Here is a 15,271-nt window from a genome sequence, read left to right as displayed (position 1 = left end):
CAACACCCACTAGCTGAGTATAAGGAAGGAGGGACAAACTGTGTCTGTTATAGAGTCCATACAGGACACAGCATGCCAACCTATAATCCTGGACGATCCTTCTGCACCATAATTCAGGATGGGTGGCATGCTGGTGCGTCAACACTACACTATTCACAGTGGATGGCATGGTGTTGCCACCCTGGAGAGGAAGGGATTTGGACTGGCAGAATCACCAAGTATTTTATAACTGAATAAAGTGTGACTATTCCATTGTAATGGTTAGCAACTTTCACATTGTGATTGTTACTGTTTGCCTGTAGTTTTGGATATTTTAGTACATGTGTTATCTGGAAGAATCACTTCTTTTATCCCTGATGTAAGTCAAACACTTCCTCATAGAGTCCTGTTACTGTGATGTCCGATCACTGGTGTCAACTATCAGGCCTGTGATTGGTGGATAGGAAACCAGGAAGTAGGAAGAATACAGGCGATCCTATCAACTGGTAATCTGAGCACGAGAAGGCGACACATTGCTCTCCATTGTGGAACAAGCCTCTTATAAGGGAAGCTCGTATATAGCAGGTAACATCTCATAGCAGCTGAAGTCAGATCTCTCTGCATGTTCCGTGCGGTCAGTAGAGGGCCAGGTTAGCCTTGTGCGGAGCAGGAAGTAAGCAGACAGTCCGGCATTTTATCACCTACGAAGCGCTATTGTCGGGAGTGAATGTGACCCCTGCCGCCATCTAGTGGCAGAACTGTGTAGTAGTGGCGCGCCTTGATCTGTCCAGTTGTCACTGGGCTGGGCTCTGAAGTGTCACCATTAGTGTACTCTGCACAGTTTCCATATCTAGAAACTTTCACATTGAAAACTGATCACGTCAACTATATTTAGTCAGCTTAGATCCGTAGTTATTAAAGGCAAAGTTTTTTTTAATGACATTAATGCATTATCTGCATTAGGGTTAAAAAAAAACAAAGCAAACAAACTTTTGTTGCCCCCCCCCCCCCCCCCCCAATAAACATGTATCTGAGCCCGATCTAAATCCAGCGATGTGCACGTCTGCAGCAGATCTTTTATTTTTCTCTCCACAAAGGCAGTAGTGGGAGCCATTGGCTCCTGTTGCTGTCAATCAGATCCAGTGAGAAGGGAATGGGACCGAGCTGTGGTATGTGTGTCTATGGACCCACACAGCCTGGCTCAGGATCGAGCCTGCATGTCTTTCCCCATAGCACGTGGTTTGCTGTGAGGGCGGACAGAGAAGAAGGGGACTAGTGGGGGACTCCAGAAGAGAAGGTTCTGTGCCACTCTGTGTAAAACCATTGAATGACATGTTTGTTATTAAAAAGAAAAATAACCTTTACATCACTTTAAAGTATTTTTTTAATAGGTATTCCATACCTGGCTGATCACTGTCTTCCAGGTCGCATACTGATCGCTGCCATGCTGCACACTCTCTGGTCATATGTGCCATTCAAAGTGAATGCAAAGCTTTCTCTGACTGGTTAGGGTGGAGAGGCATGATGGGGTCTTCACAATGTCTACTTCATCCAATCATAGAACGCCTTGTATACGTTGACAAAAGTACAAACAAAATACTTTTTTTGTATTAAGGGGTGTAGACATAATCTTCATATTTGCCAACAGTTCCGGATTTACAGGACAGTGACAGTTTTTAGACAGCTGTCCTTTGACTGCTTTGTCCCAAGATCCCAGCCACAGGGAAAAGCTGCAGCGAGTGTCCCTGTCATTGCAGCTATTTATGTACTGGGGTGTAAAGATTTTCTGCTGATTTTTTTTTTTTCCCTTCAGATTTACCAAAGCCATATAATATGAGGTCAAACCTTAAGAGTTTCAATGTGTATGCAATCAGACAGGCCCTTCTACTACATGGTTTTGGTAAATCTGAAGACAAAAATCAGCAGAAAATCTGATAGTGTGTGTATGGGGTGTAAGGCCGCGTACACACGCGCGGACTGTTCGCCCAACCTTGTTCGACAAACAGTCCGCTCAAAATTAGCATGAGCGGACTTGACCACACACGATGAACGAACAGTCCACTGAAACCGTGCGCGATGACGTGAACGGCACGTACGACGGGACTAGAAAAACGACGTCCTATACACTGCAATACAACCTTCGGCGTGTAAATCCTTTCTGAGCATGCGCGGAACTTAGTTTGACGAACAAGCCTACACACGAGCGGACTGTCCGCTCAAACCAAGTTTCAGCGGACAGTTTTACGGGATTTCCGAAAAACTTTGTTCGTCAGACTGTCCGCTGAAACTGTCCGCTGAAGCCCACACACGAGCGGACTGTCCGCTGAAACACTGTTCAGCGGACAAAGTTGGGCGAACAGTCCGCCCGTGTGTACGCGGCCTAAGTCTGTTTGGTAAGAGGCTAGAGGGCTGCTTTAGCTCTCCCCTGTCTGAGTTACTTACAAATCTCCTGAGGCAGTCAGAGTTGTTAGGTAGGATTGGGGGTGTGTCTGCCTTCAGCATTCCTCCCTTCAGTAGCTGCTTCATTCTGACTGATACCGCAGCTGAAGTTGAGGAAGGAGGGGGAGCCAGAATGAAGCAGCCCAGGAAGTCTTCCATCTCCTCCCGTAAATGACTGAGCGCCCTAACACTACATACTGCTTGTCCCATCGCTACATTATACTCTCTTACCACTACCTACTGCTCACTGAGCGCCCCGCCAGTACGTGCTGCTCACTGAGCGCCTTGCCAGTAGGCGCTTCTCACTGAGCGCCTTGCCAGTACCTGCTGCTCACTGAGCGCCCCGCCAGTACGCGCTGCTCACTGAGCGCCCCGCCAGTACGCGCTGCTCACTGAGCGCCCCGTCAGTACGCGCTGCTCACTGAGCGCCCCGTCAGTACGCGCTGCTCACTGAGCGCCCCGTCAGTACGCGCTGCTCACTGAGCGCCCCGTCAGTACGCCAGTAGGCGCTGCTCACTGAGCGCCTTGCCAGTAGGCGCTTCTCACTGAGCGCCTTGCCAATAGGCGCTGCTCACTTAGCTCCCCGCCAGTAGGTGCTGCTCACTGTGCGCCCCGCCAGTACGTGCTGCTGTACGCGGTGGTCACTGAGCGCCCCGCCAGTACGCGGTGGTCACTTAACCCCCCCAGCCAGTATGCAGTGGTCACTGAGCGCCCCGCCAGTACGCGGTGGTCACTTAACCCCCCCAGCCAGTACGCGGTGGTCACTGAGCGCCCCGCCAGTATGCAGTGGTCACTGAGCGCCCCGCCAGTATGCAGTGGTCACTGAGCGCCCCGCCAGTATGCAGTGGTCACTGAGCGCCCCGCCAGTATGCAGTGGTCACTGAGCGCCCCGCCAGTACGCGCTGCTCACTGATTGCCCCAGCATTACGCGCTGCTCACTGATTGCCGCAACACTACGCGCTGCTCACTGAGCGCCGCAACACTACGCGCTTCTCACTGAGCGCCGCAACACTACGCGCTTCTCACTGAGCGCCGCAACACTACGCGCTTCTCACTGAGCGCCGCAACACTACGCGCTTCTCACTGAGCGCCGCAACACTACACGCTTCTCACTGAGCGCCACAACGCTACGAGCTGCTCACCCAAAGCTAGTACGTGGTGCTCGCCGTGGCACAACACGCTGCTCACTGAGCGCCCCAACACTACGTGCTGCTCACCCAACGATACATACTCCCTGGCCTGCCACTACATTCTGCTCACTAACCCCCTCCCCCCCCCCCCCCCGAAAATACATACTGCTCTGTCACTACTGCTCACTGACCACTCTGTCATGTTACTTACTAGCTGCTCTGTTAGAGCTGCATGATTCTGGCTAAAATGAGAATCACAATTTTTTTGCTTAGAAGATAGATCACGATTCTCGCAGCGTAACATCTTTCACATTAAAACCTAAAAAATTGGGCTAAGTTTACTGTTTCGGGTTTATTTTTTTATTCATTGAAGTGTATTTTTTCCCCAAAAAATTGTGTTTGAAAGACCGCTGGTGTACAGTGTGACATAAAATATTGCAGCAATTGCCGTTTTATTCCCTAGGGTCTCTGCTTATATATATATATATATATATATATATATATATATATATATATATATATATATATATATATATATATATATATATATATATATATATATATATATATATATATATATATATATATATATATATATATATATATATATATATATATATATATATATATATATATATATATATAAATACAGGGCTCGACAGAACCCGGGCGCCAGGTCGCATTTGCGACTAGAATTAGCGACCTGGCACCTGGGGCAGCACAGCTGGGGGTATCCTGTCTCCGTGGAGTCTGGACCCTCCCGGCGTGATCGCGTCGGGGGCCTTTCCGCCGGCGGCTGATAATTGAGGCCGCGGGTTTGAGGCCTTCTGCGGTCCTATGATTCCTTCTGGAATCTGGCGCCATCTTGTGGTGGCTGTTGGTATGACAACCAGCAATGCTAATGGAGCTTCCCCTGCCTGTTTTTTTTTATTGTCTGCCTATCTCTTTCCCTTTATTTAGAACCCCTAAACATTATATATATTTTTTATTCTAACACCCTAGGTCAGTGATGGCGAACCTTGGCACTCCAGATGTTTTGGAACTACATTTCCCATGATGCTCATGCACTCTGTGTAGCGGAGCATCATGGGAAATGTAGTTCCAAAACATCTGGGGTGCCAAGGTTCGCCATCACTGCCCTAGAGAATAAAATGGTGGTCGTTGCAATACCGTCTGTCACACCGTATTCGCGCAGCGGACTTACAAGCACACTTTTTTGGGGGAAAAATAATTTATTTAATAAAAAAAATAAGACAACAGTAAAGTTAGCCCAATTTTTTGTTATATTGTGAAAGATAATGTTACGCCAAGTAAATTGATACCCAACATGTCACGCTTCAAAATTGCACCGCTCATGGAATGGCAACAAATTTTTACCCTTTAAAATCTCCATAGGCGACGTTTAAAAAATTCTACAGGTTGCACGTTTTGAGTTACAGAAGAGGTCCAGGGCTAGAATTATTGCTCTCGCTCTACCGATCACGGCGATACCTCATGTGTGGTTTGAACACCGCTTTCATATGCGGGCGGGACAGGGCGCGTTTAAACATTTTTTTTATTTTTTTTTCACTGTTCTTTTAAAAAAAAAAAATTTGTGTCACTTTTATTCCTATTACAAGGAATGTAAAAATCCCTTGTAATAGAAAAAAGCATGACAGGTCCTCTTAAATATGAGATCTGAGCTGGCAGACTCGGTGGCAGCGGATCCGCCTCGTTTGAATGAGGCTTTAGTGGTTAAACTTCCTGCATTTACATGTTGTTAAAAACTTGGCAGACTGCCCGGATTTATTATTCACACAGAAGTGTATCCCTTTGATCTAAGAAGGAAGAGTTAGTTACAATGTTTCATATTAAAAACTTTGCAAACTGCCAGATGTTTTCTTTTCACAGCTGAGTGAGCAGATAAGTCTCTCCACTTGGTATATGAAAGAATCGGCAAACTCTGCAATAGAGATGTCAGAGGGGTTGAATCGAGATCGCAATTTTTTTTAACGATTAATTGTGCAGCTCTATGCTCTGTCACTACATACTGCATTGTTTGCATTAAGGTAAAAAATATTTAGGTAGCAATATGTCCCCTCGACCCCCCCCATACTTAAATTCTCACTCGATTTAGTCCTGTGCTCGCTTGTAGAGGCTCTCTGACTTCTCCCATCTCTCACAGGCTTGGCACATTGGCTCCCACTGCTGTCACTCAAATTATGTGAGAGGGGGCTGGGCCGAGCTGTGCTGTCTTTGTCTATAGATGCAGGCACATTTTTATTTTAAAAATAACGAACAGGTTTATACCTACCTGCTCTGTGCATTGCACAGAGCAGGTAGGTATAAGCCTGTTTGCAAATATTTTTTTTAAAAATAACCATCATTTTAATACATTTCCATCTGTGTCTTCTAGTTGTGTGTAAAAAAAAAAAGGGATGAAAACTCCAGGAAATGTTTTTTTTTTTGAAGTTTTCTTTCAGTCTTTGTAGGAACACATACAGTGGGGAAAATAATAATTTGATCCCCTGTGGATTTTATAAGTTTTCCCACAGTGGTTGTAAAGGTTAGTTTAAAAACAAACAAACAAACATGTCATACTTACCGCCTCTGTTTTGCACAGAGGGGCCTCGATCCTCCTTTTCTGGGGTCCCCAAGCAGCGCTCCTTCTTGAGTGCCCCCACGGAGACCCGCATTCCCTGGGGGCACTTGTGCGGGCGCACTCCATTGACACAGACAGCAGGACGTGGCCCCGCCCCCGACTCCCATGTCACTGTATATATACAGTGTGTGTGTGTAAATATATGTGTGTGTGTATATTATACACACACACACACGTTAAGTAGTGAGTGTACAGCTTGTATAACAGTGTAAATTTGCTGTCCCCTCAAAATAACTCAACCCACACATTAATGTCTAAACCGCTGGCAACAAAAGTGAGTACACCCCTAAGTGAAAATGTCCAAATTGGGCCCAATTAACCATTCTCCCTCCCCGGTGTCATGTGACTAATTCGTGTTACAAGGTCTCAGGTGTAAATGGGGAGCAGGTGAGTTAAATTTGGTGATCTGGTTACTGAACTCCTATTTATTGACTACGCTTACTCTGTTTACCTTTTTATTATTATTAAACAAGTGTGATTAACTTTACTTCTGTCTCGGTCTGATTCATGGTTTCTGACAGCTGTAAAATGTGAGGGGTGTACTCACTTTTGTGAGATTGTGTGTGTGTGTGTGTATCCATGCCTTCTCGTTTTTCTTTGTAGTCCATCTTCTACCCTTTTTGCTAGGGATGCACCGAATGGGTTTTTTGGTGCCGAAACCGATACCGAAAATGAAAAATACACTAGGCCGAAAACCGATACTGAAACAGCACCAATACCGAAAATGACTGTTTTCAAAAAATATTTTTATACAGGAGATGGTCAGAGACTGGGGACATGGTACTGGAGGTGGTCAGAGACTGGGGACATGGTACAGGAGGTGGTCAGAGACTGGGGACATGGTACAGGAGGTGGTCAGAGACTGGGGACATGGTACAGGAGGTGGTCAGAGACTGGGGACATGGTACAGGAGGTGGTCAGAGACTGGGGACATGGTACAGGAGGTGGTCAGAGACTGGGGACATGGTACAGGAGGTGGTCAGAGACTGGGGACATGGTACAGGAGGTGGTCAGAGGCTGGGGACATGGTACAGGAGGTGGTCAGAGGCTGGGGACACGGTACAGGAGGTGGTCAGAGGCTGGGGACACGGTACAGGAGGTGGTCAGAGGCTGGGGACACGGTACAGGAGGTGGTCAGAGACTGGGGACACGGTACAGGAGGTGGTCAGAGGCTGGGGACACGGTACAGGAGGTGGTCAGAGGCTGGGGACACGGTACAGGAGGTGGTCAGAGGCTGGGAACACGGTACAGGAGGTGGTCAGAGGCTGGGAACACGGTACAGGAGGTGGTCAGAGGCTGGGAACACGGTACAGGAGGTGGTCAGAGGCTGGCGACACGGTACAGGAGGTGGTCAGAGACTGGCGACACGGTACAGGAGGTGGTCAGAGACTGGCGACACGGTACAGGAGGTGGTCAGAGACTGGCGACACGGTACAGGAGGTGGTCAGAGACTGGCGACACGGTACAGGAGGTGGTCAGAGACTGGCGACACGGTACAGGAGGTGGTCAGAGACTGGCGACCTGATAAAAGAGATAAGTGCAGCCAGTGTTGCCCCCTGTGATGCAGCCAGCGTTGCCCCCTGTGATGCAGCCAGCGTTGCCCCCTGTGATGCAGCCAGCGTTGCCCCCTGTGATGCAGCCAGCTATGCCCCTCTGCAGTGAAAAGAGCCGTCTGGTTGAATAGAGCGCCGGGAACATCACAGCTTTAATTTCAATAGCTGTGTGTTCCCCGTCGCGCGCCGTCACACACAGCCCCTCCCCCTTGTCCAGGCACTTTGATAGACAGATCACCCGTCCAATCTGGACAGGTGATCTGTCTATCAAAGTTCCCCGGACAAGGGGGAGGGGCTGTGTGTGACGGCGCGCGACGGGGAACACACAGCTATTGAAATTAAAGCTGTGATGTTCCCGGCGCTCTATTCAACCAGACGGCTCTCTTCACTGCAGAGGGGCATCGCTGGCTGCATCAGTCCTGCGCTATTCACCCCCATCATGGGAGGCACCAGGGGCGGGACAGGGGCGGAGTTCCGCCCCAGGCCCCGCCCCATTTTCGGCTCAATTATCGGCCGTTTTTTCCTTTCGGCAAATTGCCGAAAAGGGCATTTTCGGCCAAAATGTTTCGGTGGCCGAAATTTCGGTGCATCCCTACTTTTTGCTTTTGGATTTACCTGCAGATGGTCATTGATGGGCAGACAATGAAGACTGTAAAGATTTTAAATTTTCATTTGTTTTCTGCTATAGGCACTGACCTGTAGTGCTTGAGAAACTGAGAACTACACTAAGGATTCATGACATAATTGTCTGTTACTTTAATGTAACATTGTACCCAACCTATTCCACATACACTATATAGCTAAAGCCGCCTGACTATCCACACCAACGTACGTTTTTTTTGGTTTGTTTTTTGATTTTTAGACATCCCATTTCAAAACTATGAACAGTAATATGAATTTGCCCCTAAGCCCACTCGGGAGGTTATAAGAGGGCCCCCTCTTCTAGAGGCTTTCCACAGGATTGTGGAGTCTGAAGTCTGTGGGAATTTCTTCTCGCTCAGCCAAAAGATTATTTAAAGTGATATTAAAAGCAGATTAAAAACAAAATACCAAACATGTCATACTTGCCTGCTCTGTGCAGTGGTTTTGTACAGGGCAGCTCTGATCCTCTTCTTCTCGGGTCCCTTGCCGATGCTCCTGGTCCCTCCATCCTGCCAATGCCCCCATAGTAAGCAGCTCCCACTGATGTCTCAGCCAATGAGGAGAAAGAGAGCCGCTGCCCTGTGCATGTCGCTGGATCCAGATATGGCTCAGGTAAGTATTAGGTGGGGCGGGGGGGGGGGGGGGGCTTCACACTGGTTTCTTACCTTCATGCATTGAATGCATAAAGGTAAATAACCTTGAGCCTTTACCACTTTAATAGGCCAAGTACTGATGCAGAATTAGAAGATTTGACTTGCAATTGGCATTCATTCCAAAGATGTTTAATAGGGTTGACGTCTGAACTCGCTGCTGGCCACTCAAGTTGCTCCACACCAAACTCCTCACACTATGTCCTTTGGAGCTGTGGTTGTGCATACGGGTACATGTATCATTGTCATCATTCATATCCGCATAAAAATCACAGGTGAGCAGATAAGGTTTAAATACATGACTTCAGGAGGAAAAACTGCAGCCTTATGGACATGAAAATATGATCTATAGTTTGCTTAAAGCGTAAATAACAATTGTACCCATGTTTTACATGTAGGTAATAGTGATGGGCTCGGGCATGTTTGGATCAAACCTGCCAGCAAGCCATCACTGCACACTGCCAATCATATGCAGTGAGGCATTTCCTGACCGACAGCTGCAATTACACATACTGCCTATAATTGGCAGTGTGCAGTGCCAGCTTCCTGGTGGGTTCGATCTAAACACGCCTGAGCCCATTCCTAATAATCAGACCTGGATGGAGCCTTTTTATCTGCCACACAATCTCAAACACTAATAAGGCCCAATTCACACCTGAGCATAGTGAGAGTCAGAGTTTTGATCTTCGAGAGGTGTTGAGGCCAGTGCAAAACAGTTGAAAAATAAATACAAAGGTAGTTGAGCTCTGCATTACTGCAAATATGCTATATGAGACTTTTACTTTAATAAGTACTTATTTTTTGTTGTAGGTTCAGGACTGCCATCATGCCTTTTCCTGGCCCTGGCTTTCAATCGGAGAACACTGGTTTACGTGGAGCAAAGCAGCCTCGCTGCAAACTGGCCTTGACTTTGCCTGGTGTTGATCGCATAGGCACTGCTAATCAGCCTTGCACAGAATTTTGTGGCCCTAAAAATAAGTTGCTAAAGTTTTCCATGGAAAACAAATCCACTATGACTACTAACTCAATTTTGACCACTGATTCAAATCTGTCCTCAAAACTTTTATCAACCAGCAATCCTCTTCTTTCCCTGACTTCTCAATCCCATTTAACTAATAAACTGTCAACATCCATTTCACCTTCAGGCCTATTCAACTCATCTCTGATGTCCACAAATTTTCTGACATCCAACAAACCTTCAGATTTAGATACAGCCTTTTCTGCACTTACCTCTAATGTTTCCCTTTCCCCTAAGTGTGCAATAACTTCTTCTTCTATTCTGCCTTCTGGTGGAACATCTTTGTCTACTGAAAATCAAAGCTTTAATCGTTTATTGTCCCAAAAAAACACAACTTTGCGATCCTCAGTGTTTGCTGATTCAGCAGGAGATCATAGCTTTTGTGTTAATCACCAGATTGATATTTCTAATCCTCCAAATTCAGCGAAACAGACAGTGACCTCAATATCTGCTGTTTCCTCTGATGTAGGCCTTCGCCTTAAATCTTTTGCTTCTAAGACTGAACCCCTCAGCCTTTCTCCGGAATCACTTCTTTTACCCTCCACCAATCTCCAGTGTGATATCAACAGCAACAAGAATACGCTAGCCCACTCTGCTCTTCACCTAAGCTCAACTTCAAATGTTCAGTCTACTCTAGGGCTTGGACAAGAAAAATGTAAAGTTTTCGAGTCACAGGAAGATGACTTGCCAGAAGATAATAGATCGGTAACTTCATCTGAGGGAGAGTCGGAGTCTTCGGATACAGAGGTACAAGCTGCAGGCATTTTCCACATGATTTAGTCTCTTAATGTATACTATGTCTATACATTGTTTGCTTTTATCCTACAGTTTTCCATGGAAAATGGTTTATCGCAACCTACTCCATCTGCGTATAGTGAACCATCTGCACAGGAAAAACTGCACTCTGTGGAGGAGGCATCTGAAGCTCTCAAGAGCCAAAAATCAGAGACTCTTCTCAAACAAAAGAAGGTCAGTGGTCAGTTAAACATTTATGGCATCTTCCATTTAAATGTACAAGTATTTAAGAAAGACAGATGTGCTCACTCAATAAATCAACTATATGAATGAATAAATAAAAATTAAGAAATGGCATCAATGTGATATAAACATGACTCAAAAAGGTTCCCCATTTAAAATAGCTACTCAACGTGCAGTTGTGCTCATAAGTTTACATACTCTGGCAGAATTTATGATTTCTTGGCCGATTTTGAGAGAATATGAATGATAAAACACAAACTTTTCTTTCACTCATGGTTGGTGTTTGGCTGAAGCCATTTATTATTACTCAACTGTGTTTACTCTTTTTAAATTATAATGACAACAGAAACTACCCAAATGACCCTGATGATTTTGGCCTGATAACATGCACACAAGTTGACACAAAGGGGTTTGAATGGCTATTAAAGGTAACCATTCTCACCTGTGATCTGTTTGCTTGTAACTAGTATGTGTCTGTGTGTGTGTATATATGAAAGGGTCAATGAGTTTCTGGACTCCTGACAGACCTTTGCTTCTTTCATCCAGTGCTGCACTGAGGTTTCTGGATTCTGAGTCATGGGGAAAGCAAAATAATTGTCAAAGGATCTGCGGGAAAAGGTAGTTGAACTGTATAAAACAGGAAAGGGATATAAAAAGATATCCAAGGAATTGAGAATGCCAATCAGCAGTGTTAAAACTCCCATGAGAATTGTTTGGAATGCAAAGTAAAACCCACAAATAACTTCAGGTGAAATACAGGACTCTATGAAAACACCTGTGGCTGTTTCCAGATGCAGAATAAGGAAGCACTTGAAGAAAGATGGGCTGCATGGTCGAGTCACCAGAAGAAAGCCATTACTACACACATGCCACAAAGTATCCCACTTACAATACGCCAAACAGCACAGAGAAGCCTCAAAGCTTCTGGCACAAAGTAATTTGGAGTGATGAGACAAAAATTTAGCTTTTTGGCCACAACCATAAATGCTACTTTTGGAGAGGAGTCAACAAGACCTATTATGAAAGGTACACCATTCCTACTGTGAAACACGGAGGTGGATTGCTAATGTTTTGGGGATGTGTGAGCTACAAAGGCACAGGAAATTTGGTCAAAATTGGCAAGAGGAATGGGCAACTTTACCATCTGAGAAGATAAAGAGCCTCATCCACAAATACCACAGAAAACTTCAAGCTGTCATTGATGTTAAAGGGGGCAATACACAGTATTAAAATTTGGGGTATGTAAACTTTTGATCCGGGTCATTTGGGTAGTTTCTGTTCTCATGATTTAAAAGGAGTAAATACAGTTGATTGATAATAAATGGCTTCAGCCAAACACTAACCATGAGTGAAAAAAGTTTTTGTGTTATCATTCATATTCTCTGAAAAATGGCCCAGAAATCATAAATTCTGCCAGGGTATGTAAACTTACGAGAACAAATGTATTACATACCTAGGGATAAAAATAGGAAGAGAGCCTCATCACAATTAATTATTATTTTTTTTTAAATTGCCCACCACTTATTTCTAAAATTGTATCAGAGTTGGAAGCATGATTGAGTCTTCCAATCTCACTTTTTGGGAGGTATAATCCTTCTCTAAACTTTTATATCCAATGCAGACCATCCCGCTTTTAAACACATGCAGACTTCAAAACAATAACTAAATCAATAACATCCTTTTATGGCGATCAAAAAAACCACACATCTCTATTTCACAATACAAGCTATATCTCAAAGAGTGAAGGATGATTAGGTCTTCCTAACATTAGGATTTATAATCTAATCATGTCTTTTGAGGATTGGTATAGATTGGATATTCTACTTTAAAAACTACTCAAATAAGCCTGATGATTTTTTATTGGTCACAGAGGGGGTCGTAAAACTGTTTTTTGTGTCAAATATAAGTATCATTCTTAGTTCACAAGTTATTCTTTCCTGGATAGTTCTGAAATTCCCTTTCAGAACTAAAACATTGAGGTCTTCTACATTTTGGTCCGATTGTAAGAAACTATCTTCTTTATGTTCCTTGATGGTGTGTCTGTGCAAATTCATCCTTTGGGACCTTGAAGGGAACATACCCCAAAAGCTTGTCCTGAAAAATTGTATGTTCAAATAAAAAATATATCATGGACAGTACTCAATTGTCTCTGTCGCAAGGGCACTATTACAGCTACAATCACCTGAAGCCTGGTAAACTACAAAGCAATCTATTTTTACGGGACACCCTTGTCACATGGAGTACAGATAGGAGATCTCTAAATTTGTCATTGATGATTTATAAATATCTTCCTTTGCATGGAAACCCAAAAATGGTCGGCACAACCAATGCCAAAGTTTCCAATGTATGGATAGCAAAAGGAATACAAACAGTGATGCCCATTTACCATCAAGACCATCAAAACTAAAATAAAATATTTTAGAGCATTATCTAAAGAAGTTTAACTACCAGAAGACCATGCGTACTATTACAACCAAATGATTAAAAATATCAAGTCTTGTTATAGTTCGAAACAAAGATCTTTCTCAGCAATCTCTTAATAGACCATGCAGTACAACTGCAAAGATACTCAATATCTGATAATATCTGACCTTTATTCTCCATCAAACTATCAATTAACTGCATCATAGAGACACTTGCCATTAAAAGGATGGAGTAAGGAATTTCCAGATGAGGCATTAGATGATAAACTTCTTGGAGGATATAACTTTTTTTTACAGTTTAATATCTAGCGAAATTTGGAATGAGAAACAATTCAAGCTAGTACATCACATCAAGTTTTCATGACCATCTTTTGATTGATATATCAGATCCCTTAGCCTCAACCTGTTCTTAGTGTGGCACCATACAACCCACACAACTGCGTACAATGTGGAGCTGTGCCAAGATATCTAACTTCTGGGACCAAATTGTAAACTACATACATACTACAGTATATCGAGGATACAAATCGACAAGGAATCTAAGATCTGCCTTTTTGGATGTTTTGGCCCTTCCTCCTCAACACCCTTAACACCAATTACAATACCATAGTCTTCACGCCGATATACGTTGGCAGAATGGCTCTCCTGGGCGAAACCCTGTATGAGTATAGTGTACCCTTTTTAAGAGCCCACAGAGGGTGTGCGTGCCCGCTGCATGGCAGGGCACATGATACTCGTGGCCGGCGGGTGCGATCGTGCCCGCACCGGTCAGACATGAGTGCCAGCACGGGGATTTGTGTGTGTGTGTGCACACAAATCCCTGTTCTGCCGGGGGAGGAGACATATCGTTTGTTCCTACTAAGTAGTCACAGTACCACATTATTTATTATAGCAAAAAGTAAAAAATATTGTTGTTCTTTCAAAATTATCATTCTTTTTTGTTTCTAGAGCAAAAAATAAAAACCGCAGAGGTCATCAAATACCCCAAAAAGAAAGCTCTATTTTGTGGGGAAAAAAAGTATGCAAATTTTGTTTGGGTAGAGCATAGCATGACCACGCAATTCTCAGTTAAAGCGACGCCAAATCTTAAAAAAAAAAAACATTTCTCTTACGTTCACCGACTGACACGGCTCCTTTCTTAGACCATCGGGTTGTTACGCCACCTTCAGGAGAGGACTAGGCAGAACATGTTAACATGTTATAACAAAACCAGAACTTTCTAGTTCCACCAAAGGGGCAGTCCCTTAGGTAACAACCCCCCCAGCTTGCCTCCTGCAGCTTCAGTTTTTTTTCGGCCTAGTGAAGGAAAAGGACCTAGAAACCCTGCGGGCCCATCGGTCCGTGGATTTTTTTCTGCAGAAGTTTGACTTTTGCCCAAGATTAAAGATCCTGTGATCTGCTATCAACAGCCGGCTGGTTGACAGGCTGGATACCCTTATCCGTGTAGTCTCCCCAGCCTGGTCAGCGAGAGTGTGCAGACCAGAGCTCCGCACTGGGTCGGCCACGTCATGCCCCCCAGCTCCATGGGCAGCCGGTGGGCGTAATGCCCCAGGGCACACATATAACTGGGCCACTGATGTCTGCGTCAGTGTGCCGGGCCAGCAGCCACCCGGTAATGATCAGAGAGTGGGTCTGTGATGGAATGTTTCCCAGCTCGTCAGGACTGGTAAGTACAGCTCTCCCTGCCTCAGTGGGGCTGAGCAGCTGGGCATTCCCTGGGAGGTCGATTCAGGGGTCCCTCACCTCCCTGTCCCTATCTTCGATCCCCCCTTCCCTGTGGAGGATGCTGCATGGGCTGCTGAGCGGTGTGTGCCATAG

General features: G+C 44.9%; 1 protein-coding gene across 1 annotated transcript in view; it reads left to right on the top strand.

The window, feature by feature from the left end:
* Positions 1-416: 416 nt before the first annotated feature.
* Positions 417-15,271, top strand: part of TEP1 (telomerase associated protein 1) — a 161,551-nt gene continuing 146,696 nt past the window's right edge. Inside the window, exons 1-3 of the mRNA XM_077461156.1 lie at positions 417-564; positions 9,845-10,799; positions 10,881-11,021. Coding sequence (XP_077317282.1) covers positions 9,861-10,799; positions 10,881-11,021 — 1,080 coding nt within the window. The 5' untranslated portion in view covers positions 417-564; positions 9,845-9,860. The remainder of the gene's footprint in view (positions 565-9,844; positions 10,800-10,880; positions 11,022-15,271) is intronic.

Source organism: Lithobates pipiens, unplaced genomic scaffold (genome assembly GCF_037356315.1).
Source record: "Lithobates pipiens isolate NorthernLeopardFrog02 unplaced genomic scaffold, aLitPip1_a1.2 Scaffold_3, whole genome shotgun sequence".
Classification (NCBI taxonomy): Eukaryota; Metazoa; Chordata; class Amphibia; order Anura; family Ranidae; genus Lithobates; species Lithobates pipiens.
Note: the sequence above shows the minus strand (reverse complement) of the source record. Positions and strands in the feature narration are given on the sequence as shown.